At 41.9% G+C, this 27,184-nt stretch overlaps 1 protein-coding gene across 1 annotated transcript; it reads right to left on the bottom strand.

The window, feature by feature from the left end:
• Window positions 1-1,342: 1,342 nt before the first annotated feature.
• On the bottom strand, window positions 1,343-26,753 carry spag9a (sperm associated antigen 9a). Its single transcript, XM_051073720.1, is given in 34 exon segments — window positions 1,343-3,788; window positions 3,967-4,104; window positions 4,778-4,954; window positions 5,204-5,222; window positions 6,145-6,275; window positions 6,498-6,669; window positions 6,862-7,013; window positions 7,149-7,216; window positions 7,301-7,381; window positions 7,524-7,597; window positions 7,599-7,641; window positions 8,031-8,241; window positions 8,369-8,584; window positions 8,678-8,870; window positions 9,016-9,129; window positions 9,256-9,345; window positions 9,821-9,950; window positions 10,118-10,279; window positions 11,653-11,709; window positions 11,812-11,942; window positions 12,096-12,147; window positions 12,234-12,386; window positions 12,500-12,557; window positions 12,842-12,856; window positions 14,386-14,507; window positions 14,594-14,687; window positions 14,893-15,028; window positions 16,681-16,767; window positions 19,217-19,367; window positions 19,601-19,689; window positions 19,792-19,862; window positions 22,436-22,556; window positions 26,231-26,305; window positions 26,307-26,753. Coding segments are annotated over 34 exon segments (3,927 nt in total). The 5' UTR covers window positions 26,532-26,753; the 3' UTR covers window positions 1,343-3,669.
• Window positions 26,754-27,184: the final 431 nt, after the last annotated feature.

Below are 27,184 nucleotides of genomic sequence, written 5' to 3'. Positions count from 1 at the left end.
AATATTAACTCTGTGCTGCCACCTTACACCTTGAGCATCAACATCCTTTGTTCTTTAAGAAAATGCAGACATATACGCTGTTACATGCCACATTGCTGTATATATTTTCACCATACTAAACCTTTGGTTGTTCTGCAACCTAACCAAATCACCAACAGAGTTTGCATGAGCTGTAGGCAGGACGAACGAGACAAATAACATCCTGGTCTTCAATTAACTTGCCATGTAGTGCAGTATTTTTTTATGTATTATGTCAAAGGCTTTGCATCTTTTCCAGATACAAATCATATTTGAGTATAACGATGCTGAGAGGATGCTTCAGCCTATTAAAAAAACATTAACATGCAGCACCACCTGGTGGTCATGTGGGTCAATATCGTTGAAGGAGTCGGTTGTTTTTGTGTTTTTGTTACTTAATTAACTTGAATATCAAATCTAAACAGTGTTTGTCATGTGACCATGTTAAATACTGTGGGTAGTGGTATGGATTTTAGTTGCTGCATCATAGAAATCCTTCTGTGGACAAGCACATGGGACATGAAGTGATATATGCATCAGTTAGAGTTCAGTGAGGACATGGTGAATGAAGTAAATGGACTGCAATTATATAGCACTTTTCTTGTCATACCGACCACTCAAAATGCTTAACACTACAGGTCACATTCACACACACATTTACTCAGCGCTCGAACACACACATCTACATTCATAGTCTGATGCTACATTGAGGGCAATTTGGGCTCAGCCTCTTGTCCAAGAATATGTCAGTATGTGGACTGGAGAAGCCGGTGATCAAAACCACTGACCTTCTGATTGGCGGGTGACCCACTCTACCTCCTGAAGTTAAACTACTTCAATCATGATTAAATGTCATCTGCAGACTGCAAGATTATGGTTATTGTCACTTGAAATTACTTTGCTATAATATCAGATATTCACAACTAAATTTAAAAAAATACACACATCTGTAGGTGTTAGTCTGCTTCATCAGAACTGTGTTAGTGTGGTTTTTATCAGGTTTGATTGACAGTGACAATGACCCCAAATAACTGTCACCAGCTTCAGATTCAAATGTTGCTGAATCCTGATTGGAGCAGAGAGCTACATGACATCAGAGCCCAGCCCACTTCAAACCAGCCACTAAAATCTCTTATCCAAGGTGGGGTACACACTGGACAGATCAGCAGTCTATCACGGGGCTAAAATCTCAAACCCAAAGCTGTGAGAGGCTGATTGAGAAAACACATTTCCAGGGCTTTTAACGTACTTTGCCACACTTTTCAATGGAGGAAAAAAATGCACCAATGAACTTCATAACAATGAGACACATGATAACAGCAACTTCTCCATGAAACTGATTTAATAGATTGTTAAAAATAAGGCTATGATGCTGTTTTAGCAAACACTGACCAGAGGAACCACCGTCACGGTGTCCAGAGTGAAGCCCGGTACAACAGGGGTGTAATGTGACCAGTCTCCGGGGGATTTACAGATGGACATACAGTGAGCACACATACACCGCACATTTGCAAAATCAAACATACACCGACAAATATGCCTCGCCTCCTGCTCCTCCTCCTCCTCCTCCTCTACACGTACTGTACACACAAACACACACACACACACACACACACTATAGACATCCACCCCACCCAAAACGGTGGCAATAAACAGAGATCTAGTTGATAACATAGCAGTGTTCTCTTAAAAAAACATGCATAGCTTAGTACATGAATGTGTCTGTTTGAAAACCACCAAGTTATTGTTTGCACACTTTGATCTTACGCTTTGTGAAAAATTTCCATCATGATTACATTGATTTCTTTTATTTCATCATTATTAACAATCATGTAAACGCATTGGACTATTTTGTTTACAATAGCCTCCTTTTATATTTTGCTCATGTAGAAAGTTACATTCTGAACCAAGATAGGCTCGATAACAAAGGAAATAAATACTGGAATGGCAAAAACACAATATAAAGTTATTAATTTGAAATGGACTTGAGGACCAATCCTGGCCCGACTTTTCAGATATAAAAACAAATTAAAACACCTGCTTCATATTGGTATCCTTCTACCATGTTACAGTCACCAACAAAATACTCTTTACTTAATAAAAAGTGTCTCATGGATGAATACAAAACACGCACAATGCCCAAAGCAACAAAAAATAATGATAATATTTGCCTTCCAGGCCTCCAAATGTATTTGTAACAACAAAACAAGGAATGATGAGGCAATAAGGAGAGACTCTCTTTAGTGCTGTGTGCATGTTCATTAGAAGGTGCCACACAAAATTGTTATTTTTAGTCAGATTCCCTTAATTCAAGCTTATTTCCCAATAAGATATACATGTATAACCTTCATATTATTAGACTCATAAGACTTTTAAAGTTGGAAGATGAAAAGAAAATGTAATAGTCCAGTTTCACGGTGCTTCTTCTTTTCGTCCTTTGGTTACTGAGTTGCCACCTCGCTACAAATATGTGTACATTTTGTTCCCTTCACACAATTAGCGCACAGTTGTGTAGTGTACGTTTCCATGGGTGTTCTTTCCAAAACCTGGAGCGAGTAACATCTAACATTTTTAAAGTGCCAATGAGCTGAAGCAAACAGGAAGCACCAAAGCTGGTGGCTGATGGCAGGTTTCTCCTCACACGACAAACAAGGGTTTTAGCTTTAAAACAGGCGAGCAGGCACATACACACACACGCGTGCGCGCGCTTGTTCAGACGAGGATACATGATTTCCCCATGCAGGCTAATGCTAACCTAGAGTACAGTAAGCGGGGTCTTCTATTCACAGGAACCTTAAAGTACCCAAACTGCTTAGACATTATTCATAATCATAAAACATAATCTTGCGGCAAACAGGGCTCGGTGTCACTCGATAGTATTACAACCTCTCAGTTAATATTTTGGCCTACAACTTTTGCTCAATCAAAGCACATTTAAGTATGAGTAAATGTTTTTTGAGGACCATGTGTACGTGCAAGCTGCTAATCAACCTCAGAACAACTGAACTTTTAATATTTTGTATGCTTTTTGACTTGCAGGGATCTAAACTTTGACACCCAGCCCTAGCGGTAAAGATAATAAAAATGCTAAACACAGGAAGGATATCAGTGACAGAAGACATGTGGTTTAACAAATGTAAAAGTCTTACGCGTGTAATATAAAATATTCTTTAGTTCAAATCAATCAAAACTTGCTGCTCCCTTCTTAATGACTGCAAAAACCATTCAAGTGCTTTTCCCTTTTGTCTGTCACATCCAAACCCTTTTTAACATTTGTGAGACAAACGACGTGCATACGTACATTACCTGATCAAACTTTGCCCACACCTTTAGATGTGCTGACCTGGCCTTTTTTCCTGTGTGCACCTGCTTTTCCGACATGCATCCCAGCAGAGGGGAAACACATGGATCATGGACGTTTTCTTTAAGTTAACATAAACTTCACCTTACCTATTTCAAATTCATAAAGAATAAACTGTACAAAACATGGACTAAAAATAATTGTTTTGTTTGTTTTTTTTACAAAGTAGTCAACTACTCAGGCATTAAGAACAATCAGTAATATCAAATTAAAAACTTAGAGGAGGGCATGCGGGGGTTGGAAGGTGGTCCTGGCGTTGACACAACAGTCTGTACTTTTTTTTTTTTTTTTCAATCATGAGAAGTTGTGACCTGCCAGACGATGAGGTGGCTCCGCTCGGCCTTGGTGGGTGCTGACTGCTGGCTGGCTGTCGGTTCTGATAAACCATCCAGCTCGCCGCCTTCGTCGCCTGAGGAGGAAGATGACGAGTCAGACAGACAGCCTGGCAGGTGGGTCGCAGTGGGGATATTGGTTGTTTTTGCACCGGTTTAACCATTTATTTTTGTCAGACAGTACAGATACGTTACCTTTTATGACGATTCAAAAACAGCCTTAAATGTTTTGTAGGAGACACGTGGTGCACTCACCCATCCTGAAGTCGATGTAGCCTTCACCTCCGCTCATGACCAGGTATGTTTTGGGCTCAGAGGTCGCTGTGTCAGAGGATTCAGATGCAGGGTCATCAGAGCCTGAATCAGCACTGCCTGGAGGAGGCACTGCCTGTCCTGTGACAAACAGAATCAAAAAAAAAACAAGAGTCAGAAAATATTTTTAGTTTACAGGAATGAGAACTTTTTTTTTTTCAACATTTGAATTAAGCAATGCTCGATTGTCAGACTTCATCAATTTACTTTCCATCAACTATCAAATCAAATTACTGACATTCAAAAAATGGACTATAAGATGATATATTTTCATTATCAGTTAATCTGATGATCATTTTCTCGATTCATCACTTAACTCACCACAATAACTTCAGCAAATGTCTTGTTTTGTCTGACCAACACTCCAAAACCCGAAGATATTGATTTTAAAAGTATATAAAAGCACCGAAACCTCACATTTCTGAAGCTGCAATCAACATTTTTGTGAAACACCTGAAGCCTTAATCCGTCCATTATCTATACCGCTTATCCATTAAGGGTCGTGGGGGGGCTGGAGCCTATCCCAGCTGTCATTGGGCGAGAGGTGGGGTAGATCAACCATTAATCTGCTCATTTTTTGATAATTGATCCTATTTGTTGATATTTTATCAGATGCAAAGTAATGTCACTTACTCAGACCTGTAATTAATTTGACCCATACACGTGGCTACCAGTTTTCACTGATTATTAGCTGTTAATTGAGCAGCATTTGTCTGTTCATACCACAGTTCTCTGGTCTGAGTTTGTCACTTACCTGGCACGGTGACAAAAAACTTGACAGCATCTCGATGTCCATGGAAACACAGCTGGGCGTGGGCCATGGAGCAGTATGGCACGAAGCTGCCTGGCATGGCACAGTCTGAACTGTCATCACCGTAAACCCGTACAGCACTGCCAGGCCGATTTGGCACTATTCCTGTCGTCTTGTTGGCTGCAGAATAAGAGAGAGGGAAGTTGGTAAAAGCTTCTGCTGTCAAATAATGAATATTATCTTCATTTTGTGCAAAAATGTTCCATTTTATTTGTGTATTTTCCTGTGGTGTATTAAAGCAGTGAAGGCAGAGACAGGAGACAAAGGATAAATGGTGAGGTCACTGGTGAGACGATCAAATCTCAGGTCCGCTCACTGAGGCACACACACACTCACACGGAGACATATTTACACAACAGGGCGTGAGACTGATTCTCTGTCCAGAAAACTAGACAAAACGAGGTTATGGCCTGAACTGGTCTGCACACAGTGTCTCTCAGACAAACAGACAGCAGAGTGGTCTGCAGTTCATGTTATGTTTGCTCTCATTGTTTCTGAAAGCATAAACAAAGTGCAACACTCGTGCAAATAGAAAAACTAGGCGTCTGACTGAAGAGTCGAGCCTGTAGGAGAAAAGCTAGAGGACCTAGCTCTCCGCCATTTCCACTGAGAGGAGAGCTGCGTGGCATAAACCTGCCGAACGGTGCCGTGTGAGCTACTCAGTGACTGTGAGACCTGTATCCATGGCAACCCAGTCGTCTTTTATTCAACAAGTAGCGCCTGGGAGGTAACAATTGTTGCGCTGTCGCAGATGCAGACACGCGGTGAGAGGAGACAGAGGATGTACTGTATGGCAGCCAGGATTTAAAGAGAGGTTAAAAAGCCAGAGGGGGAGGGGGAGAGCAGGGGTGAGGCTGTGTATAGGATGATGCTGAGTCATCCCTGAGGCACCTCAGAGAGTCCAGAGGAGGTGGAATATGAAAGAGCGAGTGGAGGAGAGCGTCGAGGAGGCAGCAGAGTGGGACTTGAGTTTGACGAGAGCGAACCACTTGTTTCCACTATTACAGTTTTACTATGGCTTGGTTCAAGCATATGAGAGAGTGAGCATTCATTTTAAGCAACACGCTGTCAGAGGCTGCACAGTTTGTCACGCTGATTAATGTAAATGCATCAGAATACATCACAACATCCAAGACAGACATCGAACAGGGTCTTTATTTTAGAGATAATGAGCTTAATGTTTTCCCAACACAGGATGTAAAGCATTCAAATTTTGTATGTGAGTTCAGTTAACACACACACACACACACACACACACAGCTAAAGCCTTATGAAAACAAAGGGGGTAAATCAGAGGGGGCTGTTGATGCGGTGCAGGAGTGTTACCTTCCGACAGCTGGGATGGAGATGATAACGCCGTTTCCTGTCCCCACCCACAGACGGCTGCAGGACACCACGAGGGCTGTGATCCTCACGAACGAGAAGCCCAGTTTACCCGTACCTGCGAGCAGACAATATACAAATGCTGCTCATCAGGCTATCGCACTACAGAAGCTTTACACTATAAATACCGTCAGCATGATACTTTCGACCCACAAATTGAATTCCTCACTCCTGCAACGTCGACATTAAAACAAACCTAAGATCAGTTCAAGCTACAGGACTTCAGATGAGGATTTCTGAAAGAAACAACTAGTCGGTATGGACAGAACTGTATGTATACCAAGCATCTTGCTGACGTAGGGCTCGATGTCCACATCCTGGAGGTGCTGGTAGGTGTGGGCGTGAAACAAACGCAGGGTTGAATCCAGTCGGATGGACACCCAGATACCGTCTCCGACCCAGGCCAGCTGCCGCACCTGGCTCTCCTTGCGAGGATGAGCGTCAAATGACTTCTGCTCAAGGCGTGGCAGGTTGAGAAGATATGATGTTGGAATATTGCAGAAATGTTAAAATGTCAAAATTTTGTAACGTCTGGACTACTTTTCCCCCTCTACAGACACTAAGGTTTAATAAGTTGAGGCTGACTAGAAAAAAAAAACTAACATGTCTGACAGGAAGTTTATTGACTGTGGTGACAGTTCTACCTCTATCCTCATGGCCTTGGGCTGGATGACGTAGATCTTGTTCCTGTAGCCGCACCACACCTTGTCATGGACTACGGTCATACAGCGAATAGAGTGATGGGGCCGGCCCAGATCCAACAGGTGGTAGTTGGTTAGGTCCCACTGACCATCCACTGTTGAGAAATATAGAGAGACTTAGGAACCGAGGCCTTTGCTAGCATGGAATGGGTATCAGAGGTTTTGGCAAAAAATATCTCAAACAGTATGAAAACCAAAAACTGAATGAAATGCAAAAACCACAGACTTACCAATGCTTCTGTGGAAAATTGCTAACGTCCCATCGGCCAATGCTACGAGGACTCTGCCTTTAACGTGTCTGTAACACACGAGGACGCTGATTCAGACTTTTTTTCTGTTGCATATTGACACTCAATAACTACACAGCCGACTTTGCACTCACACTATGCTGAGGATGGAGTCTTTCAGCTTGATGGCGTGGAGGCACTTCCTCCATCTTGCCACGGAGGAGTGAACATAAAGACTTGAAATAAAGAGACAGAAAGGTAAGGAACAGAGCACTGTTTTCGAAACAAAGTTAAGCATCACTGCCTTCTCTCTCTGAGGGCCAACCCATATTTTTTACTGTGCTAACAGCTCCATCTAGTGGCCATTGTCCTGCTCACCATCCATTCTGAGCTCCCAGCCACATGGTGGGGAGGGCGCTGCTCATCCTCAGGACTTCCCCCTCTGACGGGTCTGAGTCGTTCTGCCAAGCAAGTCACACCATCCTGCCCAGAGCCCCTGGATGACAGAAGACAGAGGTTTTCACTGGGCAGCAGTCTTTCACATACATGCCTCAAAAGCTCTATTTTTATTTTGTAAAGGCCTATGAGAGATATTTCAGACTGACATTTTTAAAACTAAGAAATTAACTCTGTACATGATTTATATACTGTTATTTATAAGTCGATACTCCGATGGAGGTTGTTTCCTCCATTTATTGTGAAAGAACAAAAAAAAAAAAAAAAATCCCACAAACTGTTGATCTCTTGCACTGACTTTACAAACAACATGTTGGTCCTCAAACATTAATCAAGTTCAACATTTTATCTTCACTGAGGTAAAAAAAAAGTTTTACCTGATTAAGGGTTTGAGGACCTGAAATCATAATCTATCATATCATTCCTTACCTCTGTGTGTCAGAGGGAGAGGAGTCAGTGGGTCCAACACCCAATGGGTCGGTGAACACGTGCTCAGTGTAGATTCCTGGCTGGTTTTGATCCGTTCCCTGGTCCTCCTCTCCGTCTTCACCCACACCAGCGTTAGCCTCCGTTGCTTCCGTTGCCTCCTCCGCTGGGGGAACCCCGTCTTCTGCTGGACTGGTCTCTCTGGACAGCTCAACTGTGGGCCATATGGAAACAAAAGGGAGAGGGAATGATCCTGAACCTGAACTGGGCTTCAATGAGCTTGGCAAACGTGGATAACAGTGCGGCTGTAAAACAAAATTTTTTTCCCAGCAGATAACTACCTGAGCCAGAGATGGCGCTGTGCTCAGCCGGCTGGTCTGTGACACCTGAGCTGGCTGTCTGGGGGATGGCAGTGGTCCCTTCTGCTGCCATTGCACCATCGCTGCCTGTAGAGCCCACGCTGGCCACGCTGCCAGCAAGTGACACCCCGTCACCTTGGCTAGCCTCCAGGTCCTGGGGTACCTCCTCACCTGCCGTAAAATCAGTCTCCAACACCCCTGAAAAACACACTCAAACAATCAGAAAGGAACTACAAAAAAAAAAAAAAAAAAAACACTAACCCAACGCCCACAAACAAACTATCAACCTACCGGGCACACTGGCAATGCAGACAACGTGGGTGTTGCAGGCGTAGAAGCTGTCGAGCAGGTCAGAGGGCTGACTGGCATCCAGTACCATAACCTTGGTGGAGGAGTGGGTGCTGGTGCACACCCACACCCTGCTGGACATCTCGTCCTGATGTATCAGCTCCTTCTCCTTCTCCTGATCCCCTTTCTCCTGATCCTTACAGAGAACACGAAAATCAGCCAACAGCTTCCACAGAATTTTAAGTAAAGTTTGAAGGACTCTTTGCATTGGATTGGTTCAAACATTATTATAATACTCAAGCACTAGAAAGTAAGAACAGCCTCTTCCTTAAAGTACTTACTCTGACCTTATTCTCTTGCTCCAACTGGTCCAAGCTACTCTGAGAACCCTTCGTCTGCTTAGTAAGCTCTGCTATCCTCCCCCCAGACAGGTTGACCCCTGCAGCACACCACAGCTGGGAAACAAAGAGGGAACACAATATAAATACCTCATTTTCTTCAGAATTCATGGAAATGCACAAAAGGCCACACTGTATGTATTGTATGTTGTTACGTAGCAAATTACGTACGTAATAACGTACCTTCATAGAAGCATCTTTCTGATCCAGAGGTCTCAAGTATACTGGTACAGGTAAGTTCATTTTGTTCTCCACCTGTCCACCATTTGCCACCTGTCAGGATATAGACAGCACATGTAGAGGCCACAGATTTTCACCCAAAAGGTGACATAATCAACATTGCTTTAAGCCAGCTACTCAGGAAACATTTTGGAAATGTGGTGCAGATTCAGTGAATGGCATTAACTTGAATCAGCAAAACATGGAGTGAAACCACTGGTCTCATGCTTGATTTTGGTTTGTTTCCTACTATGTTAAATGGGCTGCTTTGTATGTTTCGTTACTATAGGACAGATATGGACACATCTGCACCTATAACTCTGTCTGGTGGACAATTTAAAATCATGTCTTCTTCAAAAAAGTGTAGAAGAGTTAATTGAATTGAACTAAAACTGACAGTCTTGATAAAAATCACTGATCAATATTCCTTCTAGGCTCCAGCCACCAGCGACCCTTAACTGATAAGCCGTATAGATAATGGATGGAGTATTCCTTCTGCTTAATTCCTATTGAAACCTTCACTCTCCACCTTGTATTTGCTGGGCAGGCTCCACCCGTGCGCGGTGACTCGTCCATCCTCCTTCTGCATGTGGGCCTTGACCTGTCTGTACTGGGCTCTCTTCTGCTCTTTACGTGAGGGAGAACTGCACTGGTCCTTCCTACAAGAAGAGCAAAGACAGAACACGTGATCAGCTAACATATACATTATATACATGATCATTATTGCAGCCTATTAGGTGAAAATATTGCTAAAATGAGTCATGATGGACATCAGGTTATGCAAGGTTCACACTCTGCGCCTTTTTCACTTGACTCCATAACTCACTCTTCATTGAGGAAGTCAAAGGTCTTGGACTTTTCTGTGGGGAACTGGGAGAAGGTGCTACTCCTCTTCACCAGGCTGCCCGGGGCGTTGTATTTCACATTGGACTGGGACTCCACCTTCTTCATAGCTGGGGCACTGGAGGAGCTAAATAGTCTGCTGAAGCTGCAGGAGGCGAAGTTACAGAAAGCCAAGAGGGAAACAGAGCCGACAGGAGTGCAGGGAAAAAGCAAGGTAGGAGGGGGGTCACCAACCAACCAGACAACCGAGGAAGAACTACCACCAACATTTACTGTACAGTGACATAAAGCATGCTGGGAGTTGTGGCATTGCTGATCACTTCCTATCAAATCCTAATTGTGTCTTTACCATCAATGGCATCTAACTATCAAGTTAAATAGTCTCACACTTCAACAAGGTAGTCTTGAGAGACTTACTGTACGTGTCACTAGCACCAAAATAAAACATAACAATTAGTGGCATAGTTCAAAATATCATTTAACAATCGTTCACCAAATTTGATGTTCTTATCACAAAATGACTGATAGGTTAGCTGTGCTGCCCCACTTAATACCCTCTCTGAAAAGCAGCATCCACCCATGTACAAATTCAATCAACCATCTAGCATGTGTATATACAAGTGATGCCAGATGAGCAGATATAAAAAAAAAAAATCACAGTTCAAAGAATAAAACATAAATAAAATATCTTATTATCTAATTCATAGTGTCAGAATGGTGCTCAATCATGCTGTCTTTTACAATTTAGTTTCCATATGAACTATATAATAGAAACTGCCGTGCAGAAAAGAAGGGGGAAGAATTGTTAAAATTGTTGACATATTTCCTTAAAAAAAAAAAAAAACCTACGCTGAAAGAAATACACACTGAAAACTGAGGTTTCTCCAGTGATAATATGATGTCATTTCCTATTGCATATTTGTACAACTGAAATCAAATAACACATGAGGTTCTAGCTTACTGCTTAATTGTTAAGCCATCCATTAAATCTGTTAAAAACTATAATAAAAAAAAAAAAGCTAACTGATTTGCAGGTACCTGACAGAGCATTTACATGTATTTAGGCTGCTGGGGAGACTCTGTCCCTCTGTAGCTCCCTATGAGCAGACAGAGTGGGAAAACATCAAAAGGCACACAGCAGGCGGGAGACAGGAAAGCCCGGGGGCACAGGGAGAGTCATGTCTGAGCAGTTCGTGATAACAACAACTGATGCACTGCACGGAGAGCAAAGATAATATGGATAAAGACAGATCAAAGTTGGATCCATTTATAATGGAGGAGCAGTTCTGTGTCAATGGAGGGCAAGAGAGAGGTTTGGCAGGGAGAAGGTTTATTTAAACCATTGTTACCTAATGCTGCCAATTCAATAGCACATCGCAGAAGAGATAAGAAAAAAAAATGTATTTGTAATAATTTGGGAGAAAATGTCACAAGAATTAACCTGGAAGGCTGTCAAAACTAAAGCCCTGACGAAAAGCAGATGATATTGTAGTATTTTAAAAAACTGAGACAACTCACAACTGCCAGATGCTGGATTTCTTTTTTTCTGTGAGTGTTGGATTTTCCCTTGAGGCCCTAAAGAAGAGGAAAAGATGAAGATCGTGTTTAAAGACAAGCAGGTAAAGGTAATACACGGGATTATGTACATGTGTAAATTTGCAGCCCTTTGATCTGTACCTGATCATCTCGGTCCACCGCACAGCCTCCTGTAGCTCCATCAGTCTCTCTTTGTACTGGTTTCTCTCCATCAGCACTCTGGCCATTTCCACTCTGGTGAAACGCTTCCTCTGGGCTGTGGGTACATCACTCTGTGGCAGCACACAATTAAACCCCCACATGACCACACAGAAATACATTTAGTATTCTAGGAATGGGCTGCGTCCCGACAGAAACAGGATACACATCTTATATAGTATATATATGTGTAAGGCTGAGGAAACGTTCAGTTGTGGAGGACTCACATCTTCTTCATCTTTAGTTTTCTGTCTCACTTCCTCCACTTCCAGTCGCACTCTGGAAAAGATTCCATTTATCATATATGCAAGATACATAGGAAATGATTTATTGCTAGGCGCTGCCCATTATGTTACGTTACGTACTTCTTGAGTTCCTCCTCCAGCTCTTTGTTCTTGTCCTCCAGCTTGGTCTTGGCCTGCAGCACGGCCTCCAGCTCTCCCTGCAACATCTCTTTCTCACAGGTCAACTCGTCCACCTTCAATATCAAGTCTTTATTCACCACGTTCAGAGCATTCCTGGAGAGACAAGGAGCAAAGACATTTTAGCATAATTATTCTGTTTTTTTTTCCTCTGGGTGTGAGGCACATCTAAAATAATTTTTAAAAAATACATTAAATGCTGTACTTACTTTGTCTCAAGCAGCTGTGAATTCTCCTGAATTAGATTTTCGACTTCCCGGCCCATACCTGAACAGGATTAATGACGATGTTACAATTATATTACATAAAAAAGAATCTAACAACAAACTGGAGCAGTGACTACATAAGCTCTACGTATTAAAATGCACCACTGCAGATTATTCGTACTACGATCAAATCCAACAAGGCACTACGTAAGATGTGAAATATCTCCTAGTGAGATATTTGTTACTGTAGGTTTCACAGCACAAGAAACTACCACAACACACGAACCCACAGCACATGTCACATGACTGACAGGAGAAGGATGGATAGAGTGGGTGAGGGCTTACCAATCAAACTAAGGTCTGAGAAAACCATGCAATCCAAGTCAGGCGGAAAGAATAAGGAAGAGAGAGAGAGAAAGAGAGAGAGAGGGAGAAATGCGGATATAGTTTGAGACAGTGAAATGACCAAAAATGATGGAGGAGCCAGAGCTGAACATGTAGCTGTTGACTCCGCAAGCAAAAAGGAAGAGATGCTGCCGTATCTCTGAGGCTAGTTACATTCGACAACAGCAGCAGTGGAGAGAAGGAAAACAGGGAAATACAAGAGCAACAAAATATTTTAAGCTGTAAAAAGAATAGTTAGGCCAACAAAGGAAGCATTAAACTCCATCATTCATGCACCAAACTTTGTCAAAAGTCAAAAGTAGGCAGCTGAAAAGCTATAAACAGTGCATTAGTGAACCTTACTGAATGCCAAATGTTATCAAACATAATGTAGGAGAAGCTGTGAGCTGTTAACGATGGCGGGTATGGCAGAGGGTGACTGATGAGAAGGGGTCAAAGGGACATTATGGGACAAGTATGTTATAAGCTAAGGAAAGGTTTGAGGTCATACACACCAGAGTATTCCACTGGGATTATGGACAAAAGCCAGAGGATGGGACACGGGAGAGAGAGAGGTGATGTTAACATGGGTAGATGGCTAACAGTGTGTAGTATAACAGCTGGACCAAAGCAGGTGGTGTAGCATTGGGCGCAAACAGCAGGTGTCGGAGTAACGGTGAGTTTGAAACTAGTAATATCAGTAGAACAACAGCTATTAGCCAAACGTAGTAGGAAAGCTTCAGTAAAACAGCCATTTTGAAAAACCCAGAAAAGCAGTAATTACAGAGATAAGTATTATAAATATCCAGGGTTATTACACATTATTTTGTATGTGTTGATCTATGTTTCACCAATAAAGCAAGAAAAAAAAAAGAGTTGTAGTCAATCACATAAAGACTAATTCTCAGATGTCACATAGTATGAACAAATGTTGGCAAAGAACACCACATCCCAAAGTAGAGTCATGGTTGCAACATGTTATTTTCTACATCAGAGGGAGGTACTGTATCTTTAACTGATAATGCAGTGACAATTTTCATCAGGTAGAAATCCTGACAGAACCTGACAATAACAGTGATTTATTCTCTGGAGGAAAGTGGATATTGTTGGTGGCTTTGTTAGTTGCACTCCTGTTTGTTTTCTGCATATGCCTCAATAGCCCTGTTTGACTTAAACCAACATCAAGACTGAGTATCTTCCATGGCCATGGTATAATTCTAACAAATAACATTTATATGCTTCATCTTCACATGCAAAACATTGGAGCTTATGCAGAGCACTTTATGTGATGTAAATATTCAAGTACCCAGGAAAAACGTGTCATTACAGATTTCACTTAAACAACGACTGAGTCAATTTATAACTGAATCAAGACATTTCAGTTTCATTACAGAACATGTCACAACAACCCAGATGAAATCTATCCAGAGGATCTGACAGGACTGCTGCTACATGATTTCATTTCAGTTCTACATTGTTCCAGTGAAAATAGAGTTCGTACTCACCCAGCAGGTCAGCCCCTTCATCTACATCCCCTATGAGCCCAGTGCCTGCAGACGACAACTCCTCAAACAGAGAGTCTGTGTTGCGGTCAAATGCCATGTTCTCAATGCCTTTCGTAGGGGTACTGAAAAGTAATAACAAGAGGTGGTGTTTTGCTACCCTGTAAAACTTTGTCCAAAAGCTGGCCCAACAGCAAGTCCCCTGTCCTACCTGCAGGGCTTGTACCCAATGAGATCCATGTCCAGTTCAGGGGTGGACTCAATAATGTCCTGCACATCTGAGCTGTCCTCGTTTTCAGGCAAACCTTCAGAAGACACAGAAAAAGCCGGATTACCAAAGAGAAGGAGGGATATGTGAGTAAAAATCTAAATCTAAAAATTTTTAGATTGAAGCCACGACAAAGATTCTTTGACACCTCTACAGCATACCAGTTTGCCAAAGATTTCTGTAGCCACCTAAAATAACAGATGACTAATGATAAATAGCAGTTTCATGTTGTTTGATCCTACCGACTGATATGGATCTAGTCCCTGGTGCAGCCTGCACCTCTGTGCTCTTACTGTTCCCATCATCCCTCTCCATGTCAGAGGCAGTGGTAGACATCGGTGTGGCCGACTTGGAGCCGGTGAAGTCCGACAACTCATCCTGTAAACACAGGGGACTGGTTTACGACAACATTTACAGATAGCTGCTAAAAGTGCAGCAACAGGATGACAGATAAAATGAACCAGTGCCAAAATGAAGAAATAAAAGCATACTGAACATATTCGGACCACAAAGAAAACAACATAACAACACAGTTTACGATCTAACATGTTAATATGAACAGTTGTTGGAACAGAGAAAGCGCTATGCACAAACTATAAAAGAAACTAGAATAGACTAGAGTCACTACATACACTACACATGCAATATATAACACACAAGAGCTCAGTTTCCCTCAGCTCTTACACTGTGGAGAGGAAGAGCATTGTATTGATATCAAACTGAAAGTCTATCTATAAAACAAATTCTCTGATTAAAGGACCAGCGTGTAAGATTTAGTGGCATCTAGTGGTGAACTTGCAGACTGGAACCAACTGAATACCTTTCCCCTCATCTCTCCCTTTTCCAAGCATGTAAGAGAACCTATGGTAGCCTTCAGGTAACATAAAAATGCAAACTGCCGTTTTTGGAGCCAGTGTTTGGTTTGTCCATTCTAGGCTACTGTAGAAATATGGCAGTGCTCTCTATGTAGATATGAGGGGCTCATTCTAAGCTAACGAAAACACAATTTTCCACTCAACAATCTATGATTTTACATGATTATACACTAATATATATATATATATAATTATGAATATTATATTCTATCTCCCGAAGTCCTACACACTGGTCCTTTAACATTTGGCTCTTTGCTTAAAAACACAAACTAAAATCTGAAATACTATGGTACAGGCCAATTTTGTGAAATTGGAGCCCAAGAAAAAAACAGGTAACCTACAAGAAATAATATAAATGAACACAAAAAAGAAAGAACCATGAAACACTAAGAACACAAAGAAGGTTGTGAATTGATTGAGGACAGCTGCATGTCTTTAAGATGCAGAGAGAGAAACAAGAGCACAACACAAACACAAAGTCCACACAGAGCTACACAAATTGCAGGGTGGGGGGGGGGCTTCACACAACGTCAACTGAACATAAATCATGGCCACAATGAGCGCTGCCATTCTACCTCTAATACACAGCACAACAGACAACACCAACTAAAACAGTTAAGTGAAAATTAACTGAAATTATAAATCTACTGGACTAAGCCTAATGTCACACAACTGTAGCATTAATATATGGTTTAAATGTATAATGTTATGTTAGTGAACAATGATCTATCAGTAAAGATCTACATGAATGAGGCAAAAATACAAAGAAGCATGTGAAATATAAAAGTCATGCATTTTAACTGAAATGAAAAGCATATTAGAGGCCAGATGCAACCACGCTGTTATTCAATCTGACAGATTAATAATTAACCACTTCCATCTGTGACACAGCTGATTGTTGTGTGCACTTATTTTGAAGGACCCCTTCGTAGCCTACAGACAGGGCATGGTTGCATGTAGCACAGGTGGTCTGTGAAGTGAGAGTCTATGAAGTGAGAGGCGACGCTTTTGAAAAGATGAAACAGCAGAGTGGAGGAGGCCACTGAAGCCCACGCACACACGCACGGCAGAACACAAAAACACTGTGCTGTCCACAGCCAATGCGGGCGTGCTGCTGCTGCCGGCACTTCCGCTAGAAGCCACTCATCCAACTACCTTGCAGTCGTCTGCCAGTGAATTCCCCCAAGAAGAGTCCTGCGCACTCTTACCCTCCCTTTCCTTTGGGGGGTCGACATAGTCCAACTGCTTGGGGGGGGGGAGAGTAAGAATGAAGCTGACATGTGCAGAAGCAGTTCAGGAGAAATGCATACACCTCAAAGTGTGCATGTCTGCAAAGTGAATGGAAAAGTTCTATTGTGTGTGGCAAAATATACAGATGCGTGTGGTGTGAACACATGTGGTGCATATGATGTACATAATGTACCTGTAATATTTCTTTTTGAAATCTGACTAATGCTACCAACTGTAGAGCTGTAACAAGTAATTAATTGATTAATTGGTCAATAATCTGCAAAATTCCCCCAAATTCCCCAAGTTCCAGCCTCTCAGTTGTGAGGATGAGCTGCTTTTCTTTGTCTTATGTCACAGTAAAGTGAACATGTTTGGATTTTGGCCTGTTGGTCAGATGAAATAAGACTTTTAATGACATTATCTCAGGCTACAAGAAAATTGTGATTGGAATTTGTGTCTATTTTCTGACAGCGATCAGTAGTAGCTGCCCTAACCTAACCTAATTGCTTATTTAGTCTAACCTACAGCCAAAACACCTTGCAATGTGCATACTGATATGAACTGGAGATATTCAACCAAGTCCTCCAAGTCTTTGCATTTGTAAACTTGCACCCAAATGTCTGATGTTTTCAACTTAAACAGAACAGAAACAACACGAGGGAATCTGGTGCTAAACAGACTGTAACTTTGGTAGCTCTCCACTTGATTTGACTAACTCAGACTGCTGAAGCCTCATATTAGCTTGAGGCTAACCTTAAAAGGCATATTTACACAAAAACAGGAGCATGATGTTACCCCATCATTTACACTGAAATATTTTTGAGGTGATCTGTTTGTGGCCAGTGCGGACAAGAGGAACGATTACGACAACCAACGACTACACACACTGGCATGTCAGACTTCAAAAACTATGACCTCATCCTTTTAAGTGCTTTTGCTTTGTTAAGGTCCCTTTAAATGAAATGAACATAATAATACACATAATTATGCCAATTTTAAAGGCAATGGGATGGTTTTGCTTATATGATTTATATTGTGGATGGAAATTAGATCATGACTGGCATGCGGGCATGTGCATGTCATTAACCTGTCGTTCCTTTTCACTCGCCGTGGCAACACCCACCCATCCCCACCCCCCTTCCGTAAATAAATATGACGTCTCTGTCCAAGTCTAAAGAGCCTGTCTGCATATCAAAGCCACTCGTGCTTAAAAGGCCATGGCTCAACAATAACCGTCCTGTAGCACCGATTACATAAGAACCAATCACATTCCAGCTAGCCCTTTTTCTCCCTCGGTGACTGGCTGCGAGCCATACAGCGGCATCGCTCCCGTCATGCACCGCGCTGCACCGCAGAGCTGATGTCCCAGTTTTAACAAAAACGCAGCAGTGGGATGAAATAACATTGTCACCCTCCAGGTCCTAACTGCCACAGATACAAACATAGCCCACGCAACAAAAATGTTTTGGAGAGTGCCAATCATTGTTTTGCATAGAGAGCAGTTTAATTGTAGCTGACAGAGCATAACCATTATAGCCTGTGAAGAAAATGAGCTGAAACCACTGAAAATACACATCATATGACGAAGCTCAATATTGCAATTTGCACCTGCATCAAAAAGAAAATAGTTGCAGTTATGAATATTCATGAGATACATTTAATGTTCTCTTCTGACTGCTGCACTAGGGGGAAGGCTGCATATTCATCAATGGCTAAAGAGGAGGATGTCTGAAAACAGAGCTTGCCTTGTCAGATGCCTGCTAAAATACGCTTAAGCACGTCTGCGGCCTATCAAAGGCTCTCTATTTTTAAATGGACCCCAAGCCAAAACGGCAAAACTCTTCTAGAACAGACAGGAGGGCTGCAAACACTTCAAAATGGGATTGCAGCGATCATATCATTCTCCATATTTATGGGGTGGGGGGGTTGGAAACTATTTACACTTATTTTGATCAGAAGGATAAAACAAGTGAGTGTGTTCAGGTAGTAGTTAATATTCAGGTATCACAGTATTTGAATCAAGTAATGTTGTTTTTGCCATTTGCTTGTGACAGTTTAGCGAACAGAGTAGCGATGGGATCAGACTACACAATGTTTTCTCATCATTTCCAATCATCAGAATTCAGCGTTTGAAATGTCGCCAAATAGGACACACAACTGAGACTCTGGAGCAAAGATAATGAGGAAATAATCAGGAGGAAGACAGAGTCAAAAAAGCCAAAGCATTCTAAAATGTGGCATGATCGGACATCAAAAACACGGCATCATCGATCTCTCGCTGTGCTACACTGACGCTCATTTTCAAACTCCCCATGTGTGTCGTCAGGCTGATATCATGTAGTCTGATCCTGACATGAGATTATTCTCTGCAGGAAAACAAAATAATCACACTGGAATAACTCTTTATTTTCAACCCGCTGTGATAAGAGTTAACATTGAGGTGCCATCCGCACACACTCACCTTGAGGCTAGTGTTGGACCGAGGCTGCGCTGGGTCGGTGAACCTCCAGCCCTCTGTGCCTGGAGTCTCCGCTCTGGTCTGGGGGTCTGGGATTAGCAGAGACGCCCCACCAGAGGAGGGGAAAATCCCCAAAGAGAGAGGCCGCTCTCTCCTAGAGCGATAAAAGAAAAAAAATTCTGATCATGTTTTCTCAGGATGTTGTTTCAGTTAAGCCCTGTTTGCTGTGGTGGTGTTTTGATTTGCAGGCAAAACATTAGTCTCACAGGAAGTTCACATTAACTTGTTCACAGGTTTGGTCTATATTATTTGCCATGACAGATAGTATTCTTCCTGAGGGGCTTCCCATGTTTTCCTTAACACAAACCTTATCCTGTGTTATCTTACCTGACTCGGCCGGCCGTGCTTGACTCTGAAGTCTCACTAATCTGCTGCATTTTGATCCTCTCCACATGCTCCATGTAATTATGGATCATCTGCAGAAGTCAAAGCAAAAAGTCATGAATGTCGCTCTTGACCACAACTCCATAACATTTATTTCCTTCCATCCTTCCTTCCTTCCTTCCTCACCCACTTACCTCTGTGTGCCTCTGATGGAGGGAGTTGTATTCCTTCTTGAGCTCCAGCTCTCGTTCTTCTAACCTGCCGACTGAAAGAGATGACAGTGCTGCTCAGTTGAAGGTTGTCACTTTACAAGGCACAAGACAAGAAACATACTGAATATGAATTATTTGAAAAATGAGAAAAAAAAGAGAACCAGGAATGAAAAACTCTCAGTATTGCACATAGGATCTGGATAGGATCTGAATATACTAATCAATAACAAAACACTTATGTATGCAGGCTATAGAGTATATTAGATATGTTATTCAACCTTTTAGATCCTTCATTGTGTCTTCTCAGAACTCCAAATCTTGTTCTGAGATTTTTGACTGTTGTGTTTTGGCATGTGTGAACTACAGTGCAATCATATACATATAGGTGTGTGCAGAATTCTGCTCTGCCAGACAGGCAAAAGGGGTAATCTCACTCAAAGGAGTTTCAATGTTGGGCCAATTTAGGAAGTGACAAAAACACCTAATCCCCTCTTAGTGCGCCAGGTTGAGCCTAAGCTACACAGAGCGTTGCTGCAACAGACAGATACATAAAGCCTGGATACTATCAATTACAGCAGCTAAAGCTTCTGCATGTTGTGTGATGATGTCTTGCCTGTGTGTGTGTTTTGACACTACCAGGGGATTTCATTTTGCTATCAGTGAGTCATCATATTCACGGGGACATGTAATGAAGGGCGAACGGGCTGTAGTCTGAAGTAATCCCTCCTCTGTGTGTTCCTATTAGTGACGTGCAAGTATGACAAATCACTGAGTGGGGAAGCTGAATGTGAGGCTGAACATTAAGGCTATGACAAGCACAGGTCAATGAAATTACTTTCTGTCTGTATTACTCAGTCTAACTGGATATGTAAAACAAAACAACACCTCAGAAATGAGGTGTGGGAGCTGCATAATCATCCACTTAAATCCATTTAATATAATGTCATAAACCTGCTGGGAAGCCTAGAGGATGAGATGTGTGTCTATGTATAAATCTTTATCATCAGATTGTTGGAGGCCTTTAGCTTGACCGATGCAGTATAACATGCTGAGGCCTTACGTGAATACAATACATAAAAATAGCAGCATATCTTAAAATCACTCAGAACAATCATCCTGGATCTCAGTGTAATGGTACAGATAGTAGGACTGGGCGATAGAGCCGAAAATGCTTTCACATAAATTATCACAATAAATGTTAAATCATCATTTTTTTCAAGTTTAATGGCTGGTTATTGCTCCTGAGCAACAGCTGAAGAAACCAGGCGGTTGTGAATTGTGGCTTTAAAACTATTGATCTTATGGTCAGAACATGGCAAACACAATGGATCATTTCACAAATCTGAGGTAGAAAAACAATATAATTACAATTATAATGATAAAATTTAACCTGACTGATCTAAAACCTAACTTGGGCGATGCATACCTCTATTCCTGCGATGTGATTCATTTCTGTGTATGCCATCTAAGCATGGAAACTAAATATACTGGACATTTATCTTCAACTTGTTATATTTCTATTGAGGGAAGGTATATAATTTTATATTGCAATTTAACTTCATAACATGATTATGATGACATTATTTTTATCATTTTATGGCCCAGCCTTCACATATAGTGTCCCTGATGGGGGTACAGAACAGAGACAAATAAAACAAAACAAAAATGATAGATTACTAGTCTCTTAAGTGCCAGGAAAGTGAAATTAAAGCCAAGACAATAGCCAGGACAGTGGCTTTAAAAATCTAAGCTTCACTTCACATTGCCTATTATCTGCTACTAGCCTTTGCCTTGTAAACTCTACAGTAGCTGTGGACTCGGTCCTAAAAGTGCCTCGGGACGCAATCAACTCAGGTACTGCCACATACTGATGAATAAATGATTTACCATTCAGTGGGAGTGGCGGAGGAATGGTTGGACCCACTAAGTAGTTATGGAGGGTGCTACACTCAAGAATCTCCAATTTTCCCAAAGAGGGGAAACAGTAAATTATGAGTGACAACAGGAAAAAAAAAAAAATCACAAAATAACTAACATCTGATTTTCCAGAATAAACCAGACACTGAGCTACTCATGTTTGCCAAAAGTTAAGATACGGAAAAAAATCCTGTTTTCTTCCCCCTCACAGCTTCGTGTGAATGAATGATTCACTTCAAGCAGCTGTGTTGCTTGATACTGGACCAGCCATTGTGTGAATCCACTACTTCCAACACGACAGAGCATCTGAGCCAGTTGCTTTGCCTCCATTCCTTAATCCACCAATACGATGGGCGGTAATGCAGTGCCGCATTAGGAGTGTGGGAATAACAGAAATCCTATAATCCCATTAGTGTTACCCCCGCGAAGAGGGAGAAAGAGAGTGTGTATGGTTGTGTGTATGGTTGTGTGAGCGTGTGTGTGTGTGTGTGTGTGTAAAGAACCGTGAGAGAGACATCAAAGTAGTGAGGAAGATGACGTGAAGACAGTAGACTAGCTTAAAAAGAAAAATGGTATCATCGCCGAATTTTTGTATCAATTAATGTATGTTTCTCCATAACACAATGTAGAACAGTGACTGTGAGAAGAATGACAAGGTGTAATCAGTTATCATGTGTGTGTGTGTGTTTGTGTGTGTGTTTGTGCTTACTCTGGTCTGCGTAGTTCTTGATCTTGAGCTCCAGTTGCCGGGAGTGGGACTCCATTCGGTCCACGTGGTTCTGCAGGTCCTTCTTCTCCTGCTCATGAGTGTCCTCAAACTCGATGAACTTCTGCTCAAACACACAAACACACACACACACAAAGAGCTTAGACTACCATCACCATTATACGTATGTGCAACACACAAGCAGTATTAGTATAATGTATTTTATATTACACAGAGCTAAAGTGATCAGTCTACAAAGAAAAAAATCAGCTGCTCTTTTAATAATCGATTAATTATTTCAGTTATTTCTTGGGCAAAGTGGTGAAAAAATTTTGATTCTCTGGTTACAGCTTCTCAGATGAGAGGATGGACTTTTTTTCACATTTTGTTTGTCTACATATGTCAGCACTGTGATGGACTGGCAATCTGACCAGGGTGCACCCCGCCTCTCATCCAGTGTCAGCTTGGATTGGCTCCAGCCCCCCCACAGCCCATAAGGATAAGTGGTATAGATAATGGATGGACATAAAGGCACAGGTCACATGTAGCACTGTGAAGACATAATTTTCCACAACATGTACCATGATGATGGATATATACATATGTATGATATATAAATATATCTGAATCAAGACAAGAGGGGCAGGATTTTAAACTTATTGGTTCATCTGGAAATTCCTGGTTCCTCCCAGTTTCCTTCTAGCCAGACCTCTGAGTGGGAGATTGTTTGTGTGTGTGTCAGTGTCCACATCCTGTGCAGCTGAGCAAGCCAAGGCCCTAATGTGGCTGCCCTCCTTCCTCTGGGCACATGAATATTCCTGTACTTTGACATACAGACGCATATTACAGATTACATTAAATGCCATTAAATGACAACAAAACGCAAAGTCATGCTGTTACCAGTTATGTTTGCAGCAGATTTAAATCCAGTAAATAAATCCATTTATCAATCCACAGAAACTTAGTCTGAAACTATGGATTAACCTTTTACATGACTTTTAAAGCAAAAATACCCCAAAATTCACAACGTTCAGCTTCTCAAATGTGAATATTTGCTTTTTTTCTTGGATTTTTGTGATAGTAAACTGAATATCATTGGGTTTTACACTGTTGCTCAAACAAAACAAGCCGTTTAAAGATGTAACTTTGGCTCTTGGAAGTTGTGAAGGGCATTTTTTGGGGAAAAAAAAAAAAAAAAAAAAGCTAGGAACTAGTGAGAAACTAGAGAAAAGCTCCAAATTAGTTTTAATGGTCTGAACAGCTGGCTACATGCCTCAGGCTTAATCAAAATCAATGATTTCCACACAGTCAACGATATCATAAGTAATTATACTGTTTCATTTCATGTCTGTCTTCAAATTACATGAAAGATTAGAGCAAACAAGGCAGCAAAAATGTTGTTTTTTTGTTTTACCTGTACCTAGCCACAGAATGACCTGCTGTGAAATCTACAATCAGTTGGAAAGTAATGAATGGGCAACCCAGGGAGTAAAAGGTCTAAAAAAATAAAAAATAAAAAAAAATAAAAAAAAGTCAATACATGTGAAAGCTAACACTTATCAACCCATCTGGAGGCAACCTTCCAGATAGAAATGTGACACCCTTTGCTACTGTTGTTAGGTGTGGGGGTCAGTCTGAGATGCCAGAATTTGACAATAAAATCCAAGACAAAAAAAAAAAAAAAACACAAAAGGAGAGAAAAAAAAAGTAAAACTGCAAGCTGGGGAGCGCTCCCTCTCTGCTGGTCTCTGACAAAGGAGCACATGACCTGGAAGTAATACCCTCCAGCAGGCTCAGCGCACCCCTGCTCACTCCTCCTCAGGTCTGTGGACAAAGAATCTGTCCCAGGACTATCCCCAAAACACTGGTTTAATGATTACATGTGCATTTACATTTGACAGAATGTGATACTATAACAGTGCAGGATGCTGTTGTCAGTGTCACTGTGAGTGTGTGTGTGTCTGGTTGTCACTCTGCTTCATTGTCACTGTGCATACAGACGGGTCGAACATGTGCACAGCATACTGGGCCAGTGTCCCTGCTGTCCTGATGCCCTGACTCCAAGAGGCAAGCTGGGACAGACGGTGTGAGTCACATCACATTGCCCTTCATACAGAGGCTGAGGGCCAGGAGGCATAAGATTCACACACAAACAAACCACACACATCTTAGGAATCGTCCCAGTAAAAAAATCATATGATACATAACATACACACACACACACACACACGCACACACCACACACAATGTCTCATCAACTGAAAAGTGAGAGATTTTGCTACAAAATGCACCACTTGGTTGCTGCCTGCTCCACAAGCTAAACTTATTTTAGCTGCAGACGCTGACTTGATTTCATAGTTGCTGCTTTAAAGGGGCACTCCACCAATTTTACAAATCTAGGGCCTGGAACAAACAAGGGCCATCCACGCACAGTGAACGGCTCTGCTTGTGTAATTTGCGCATACTGTGACTTTGTGCCGCTAGTCAACTACGTTTCAGAGGGAAGTATGGCACTTTTGCCTCCACTGCATTTATTTTGACAACTGCAGTTTTAGGCTAGAGAGTTTAGAGTTTAGATAAACACTGAATAAAGTCATAAAATACAACATGTTAAGACTAAACCAGCGGTTCAAGTTGTTGTTAAAATCACCAGAGAAACATTTTCTCCCTTAACTTAATGGTTTTATTCAAATAACAGTTTGAGACCCAAAGATGTTTCTCTCCTCCCATTAATTATATCATGACCCCTCAGATTTAATTGTGCATTAGGAGGGGGCCCTAGACAACCCAGCAGTGCATACAGTGGTTAAAACTCGCTCAGCCATCTTGAACAGTAAAATGCACCTTACACACTGACACATCAGTTCTAACAAGCTAACAAAGACATATAAATCAGTCACAGAGTTCTTTTTTTTTTTGGCAGAACAGGATTTTACATGTGATACTTTAAGTGTATTTTGTTGACAATGCATTACTTTTACTTAACCAGCATCTTAAATGAATGAGTTTGACTTGTACCAGAGTGTGTGAATGAGGATCTGAGTACTTCTTCCACCACTGATTATGTGGGTAACGCTGGGCCCTAAGTGCTTTGCACAGGGGTGAATGATGGAAATGATGATGACCTGCTGACAGCGCAGGGTGTTGGTAGTAATGGAGGACTTTATATTGTGATATGATCATCATGATGGATAGTTTAGGTAAAGCTGGGGTGGAATGTTTTGTGACATTTCTGCCTGGAGCAGCTATTTTACTGCCACCATACTTTCTGCCTGTCTGTCTCCATCTTCTCTGCCCAGTGTTTTTTTTTTTTTTTAAACTTATGTTACAGTGATGGGCCAAACTGCTGAGTCACTTCACCTGCTGTTTCTTCAGTCGGGGTCTCACAGGGCTCAGACGTGACTTCACTATCTGACGCAATAGGCGAGCTGATAGAGTTTATAGGTGTATCTGATGTTTTGGTTGCTTTGAGGATGTCTATGTTGAAGCAGTGAGTGAGGGAGACCCATCCCATCCTTGGAGCAGAGAGACTGTGTTATATGTCACTGGCCATCCTGATAGAAAATCACAGCTAATACAAAGAGAGGGGCCTTTCAGTCTGACGTTAGCCATGACACTACCTTGTTTACATCCCCAATGAACATCATGGATGCTGCTCGGCCACGTGTATAGGTTAATTCATCGCTCAGGGATGCTGGGAGGAGAACGCACCTGAGGCAGCCTTCAATTAAAAAACAAACAAAAAAAAAGATGCTGGCCATCCCAGTGTGGTTTATTATCCAGCTCCATTGAACTCACCTCCTCTGCGTGTTTCCTCAGCGCTTTCTCCCGCTCGTACTGGGTGATGAGCTGCTCGTTGTCCTCCTTCAGCAGCTTCCAGCTCCACTTCGTGCTCCTGGTTCTCGGCGAACACCGAGTCCAGGTTCTCCAGCACGGCCACGACCAGCGGCATCAGCTCCTTCACCACGTCCTCGTCGTATTTGCCGATGAGCCGCTCGAACTCGCGGTAGATGGAGTTGGCCAGGCCCGATACCCGCTCAGACATCATCGCTGATGTCCCCGGGTCGTCCTGGTACACAACTCCGTCTTCCAGCTCCATTTTTAGTCCTCTCCCTTTCAGCAAACGGGACCAATGTGGGTTATCCCGCGTCACCCCGCCAATATGAACACCGTTATCCGCTTAATTGACAGTAAACGTTTCTTTACATAAACGTACACATTGAAGACATTGCGCGGCTGGACTATTACGATGCAAGATAGGCTACGTGGATTTCTTCCTCTTTTTTCCTCACTTGTCCCATGCTGCCTTCAAATACTCTCCCAAAGCTTCGACTTCTCAGTTTCACTCAAGGACCGAAACCACACGGTTTAGTACGAAACACCTAAAGATGCACATATACTTTATTTTATTTTGTGGGAATAAAGTATATTCATAACACATTCTCACAAGTCAAATATAAGATAACAGTGTTGGTACCTAACATAATATTTTGTTCACACGCACAGGGAGCGTTTCAATGTGTTATTTTATTTTAAATGCCAGTTAGCATGGTCCCTGAAACAAAAACATTTAATTGGTAGCTGCTAGTCAAACTGTCCGGTGGCACTACTACGCTACATCAACACAACAAAGCAGAGACTATGTATCCAGAATGTATTTGTATAATTTGAATAAATATCTCTCGGCTGGAAGGATTTGAACAATCGACAGCTTTTGAGTCTTAACGGTGTTTTTTGATTGTATGATTCTTT

This window comes from Lates calcarifer, linkage group LG11, assembly GCF_001640805.2.
Source record: "Lates calcarifer isolate ASB-BC8 linkage group LG11, TLL_Latcal_v3, whole genome shotgun sequence".
NCBI lineage: Eukaryota > Metazoa > Chordata > Actinopteri > Centropomidae > Lates > Lates calcarifer.
This window is presented reverse-complemented; position numbering and strand designations above follow the sequence as displayed.